General features: G+C 37.4%; 1 protein-coding gene across 1 annotated transcript in view; it reads right to left on the bottom strand.

The window, feature by feature from the left end:
- Nucleotides 1-1019: 1019 nt before the first annotated feature.
- The window catches only part of PLXDC2 (plexin domain containing 2), a 278226-nt gene continuing 275306 nt past the window's right edge, over nucleotides 1020-3939 (bottom strand). Inside the window, exon 14 of the mRNA XM_010579409.1 lies at nucleotides 1020-1454. Coding sequence (XP_010577711.1) covers nucleotides 1338-1454 — 117 coding nt within the window. The 3' untranslated portion in view covers nucleotides 1020-1337. The remainder of the gene's footprint in view (nucleotides 1455-3939) is intronic.

Raw genomic sequence — 3939 nt, 5'->3', positions numbered from 1 at the left:
AAAAGGAGTTTTTGATGGTGTGAATTTATAGTCTTGTCTTTCCCTGAACAGGGAGGGAAAGGGTCGGTATTAAAGAAAGAGTGGTTCCAAGAGGCAGAAGGGTTATGGCACTGCAACTACATGAACCACCTTCCCTACACAACATAAAAATATTCTAATATTAAGGATTATTTTACAACTCAGTGAAAATATGCAGTAATGCAATCCATTTCCTTTGTCTGGATGACAAAAATGCAGTCTTAACAGTCACAAGAGCCCGCCTTGTGTTAGCTATAAAAAAAAATATATTTTTATATATATTTATGCAACTACTATGTGCATTAAACAAAATCACTGTATGAATCAGCAGGGTTCAATAACACTTGCATCTGAATCTCTGGAAGGGGTGCATTGAAGTCTGTGGTGCTTCTCAGTAAGGACTCACAATGAAATGGCAAAGGATAGAAACCCATTTGTTCAAAATCTTATTTTTCGTATCACATTGCCTAAGAAATGGTCCATAAGATCTCTGGCAGCTAAAAGGATCTGTTGCCTTTAGTTCAGCCTACTGCTCAGAAATGAAAGATATCCCTTGAAACAAACCTGATAATTAATTTTTAGTGAACAATGAAACTGAAAATCAGACCAATTTCATTGTGAACTCCCATGAAATAAAGTAATTTCAACATTGTGAGAATTCTCTGTTGTCATTTCTTACCAATTTGTATATCATGAGTTGTTTAGAAGGATAGTAATCAGTAATGTACAAGAAACATTGTACTGCTCCTGGAAAGCATATACATTGTGACTCACTCAGTTAGGTGGGTAGGTTAATTTAGAATTGAAAAGTGAGTGTATTTCACATCCACTTATAGAAGTACTGGAAAATTCCTTTTTTTCTTCTCTACTTGCACTGAGATCATTTTCTCAATCACCTGTGAACACTGATCAGTGCTCTTTGCACTGAAAGGGTACAGATTTGTCACTCAGTCTTTGAGATACCAGAGAAGAACGCTTGAACGAAAGGGCAATACCCTTGTGCACCAAAGCTTTATTATATTTTTGATTACTGTGCATCCCCATACCTAAAGCCAATAACATGGCACTTGTGCCATAGTTCTGATACCGTAGGTGTCCACTGACAAGCATTCTGCATGAACCATTGTGTCTCAGTCCACTAACAAAAACTACTGTGCAGTGGTAATCTGGTATCTTAGATCGTTTTTCTTCTTGGACAAAGCTTATCCAAAATCTTCTTTCTATCAGGCTACAGCAGCTTAGGGCTCCTTTTCTTTAAAGAGAGGCAAAGTAAATGTCTTACACCTGTAGGCCAGTACTGGTGTTCTGTCCTAGAAATTTTAGCACTGCTCTGATACAATGAACCCTTCTTTTTCTCCAACCGGTTCCACTTCAGCATAGGCAGGATGTCCAGATCCTCTTCTGAATTTCATTGCTGGCCACCTGCTTGGACGTCGCTGTAACAGCAACAACAAGAAAATAAACTTTCAGAATATGAAGGGTACAGCAATAAATTGTTAATAAAGAACTTTAACAATGCCCCGTAATTTTGGTCTCATACTGAAATCCACTCCGTGTAGTTGTTACAGGAATGGAGAAACAGTTCAGCAGGAACAAAGTCAGAGGAATTAATCCCTCTTCCTAAATTTGTGGGTGATGGCTGTTCTCAAAGACCTAAATAATTACCATTAGTCCTAGCAATGAAGAGGATGAAATAGCTCCTGCCTAAAACTGTTGGTCAATGGATCTGTGAATTTTATCATGTAAAGAACTGCTGATCCACCACCCCCCAAAGGATCTGTCCACTGCTCTTCCTTCCTAGTTCTGCATAGGAGTTTGCTAACGTACTCTACTCCATGGGGTAACGTGTAATAGAGTCAACAGAAACTGTACTTTTAAAAATTATTTAGGAGAAAATTCTGGCATGCTTATGCAGGACTGCAAAAATAATGACTTTCTATTTCAAGTGCCATAATTTCTGCTTGAGTAGTTTACTTTGATAGTTCAAATAGAAGCAACCTTTTCATTTAAACTTACAACCTTTGGGTAGTAAGGTCTTAAGAAGTCCTAACCAGTTTTCATTAGGATCTTTGGTGCCTGTTTTAAAACCAGCTAACAAACAGAGAAAAGAAATAGATCTTTTCTAGGGCAGATAAAACAATTCCTGTATGATTATGATGCCTCTGGGAAGGAAAAGTGCTTTAAAAATGCTGTATTTTCAAACTAATTTATGTCTGAGAAGGCTCAGACTTTGGATGACCAAGCTGAGATTCTGTCAAAGGCAACAGTTTTCAGGAAAGTAGGGAAACTCCTTCTTAAAGTCAGTTAGCAGAAAAAGCTCCCCTAAAATGATTATTCCCTATTGAAAATTTTACTTGCCAACTATGCTAATATATATTTCTTTTTCTTTACTGACAACAGTTACAATCTGCTTGGAGGGAGGTCTAGAAGATATAGCAACCTATATAGAAACATTGCAGGAAAATGAGAGGAGAAATAATGAAGATAAGTTACAGCCTATATTTTCATTGACAGTTCAAAAGCTAAACAATTTTACTTTATGAAAATAAACTCTTCTTTATGAAAATAAATACTTTTCTGAAAATAAACATTGCATTTGATTTTCTGTCCCCATAATACCCCATTTTGATTGCCTTTCAATTACTAACATGCTGCCGAGGAGCGGTGTTGGGGACCACAGAACAGCCGCAGCCATGACGTTATGCTGGGACTCATGGTGCTGTTGGGCAGCAGCCACTAAAGAAACCTTGGGGGACCACTGAATCTTGTTACCAACAAACCACACAGCTGTCTGTGGGTACAGCACAAAGTCTTCATCCGTGATCACTGTTAGGAAGATACAATATAAAAGCAACCAGTTCCTTTTTCTCCCATTGCAGGATCAGGTTACTTTTGAGGCATTCAGAGTTAAATTTTGTTTGGCAGGTAATTTAAAATCCCAGCCCTTTCAGTGCAGCACCTTCCTACAAAGTAGGAAGGCAGAACACAGTCCTCTTTAATGGATGTCTTGTCTTGATAAGAAAACTTAGTCTATTCAAACTTTGAAGACCTTTCTTCTACCTAAGCTTGATTCAGTGTGGTTTCAAAATTGAGAAGGACAGTTCAGTTACTGCTAAAGAAAAAGGGTCATACTCAGTTCTCAAACTCACTAAAGTAAATCAAGACTAATTCAATTAAATGTAAAAGACTTATTCCAGATTTACACTAGTATAACTGAGAAAAGATTTTGACCAAGAGGTCTCTAATGAAAAGAGAAAATGAAAAACCACTGGAAAACTAGTAGGAAAACATAATTAGACACAGTCTCAAATGGCAGCATATAAGGATGAGCTGAGTTTTAATCTATTAAGTTGCTCCCTAATTTAATTTTAAGATGTACCCATGATTAGTAACTACTTCCTTGCTATGTTGCTGTCAGAAGCTAAATCTACCATTTCAGGCTGCTCTTTTTAATTGGTCTTTCCACATGATGAAAAATGGAACAGATACATATCAGTTCTAATGATACAATGACATACAACATAAACATCAGCTGCTCCAGAAATAAATCAACAGATTCAAAGGTCATCTCCAAATATTAGTTACAGCTTTCTGTGGTTCCTCTTCATGCCTGAGGTGAGATTTTCCATTCCTAGTGACAGTCTGCTTAATTTCAACTTCTTTGTGTCCATGTGGGTAACGTACGTGGTTGCCAGTCTTAAAAGAGAGTACTGACAAACTGTCAATTCATTGACTTGTGTATTGACCCCCCAAAAGCTGTTGAGATATTACAGTTTTAATTGATAAAACAAAAAGTAACTTAAGTGATATCAGGAGATACAAAGCTCCTTGCGTTACTGAAGCAGCTCAGGAAAAGCCTAATGCATTCTTGCCCTTTATTCTCTGAGAAGCAGAGTAATAAGAAGATAGCCCCCCCCCCAG

This window comes from Haliaeetus leucocephalus, unplaced genomic scaffold, assembly GCF_000737465.1.
Source record: "Haliaeetus leucocephalus isolate CR32 unplaced genomic scaffold, Haliaeetus_leucocephalus-4.0 Scaffold0, whole genome shotgun sequence".
Classification (NCBI taxonomy): domain Eukaryota; kingdom Metazoa; phylum Chordata; class Aves; order Accipitriformes; family Accipitridae; genus Haliaeetus; species Haliaeetus leucocephalus.
The sequence above is the reverse complement of the archived record's forward strand: the minus strand, read 5'-3'. Positions and strand labels throughout refer to the sequence as shown.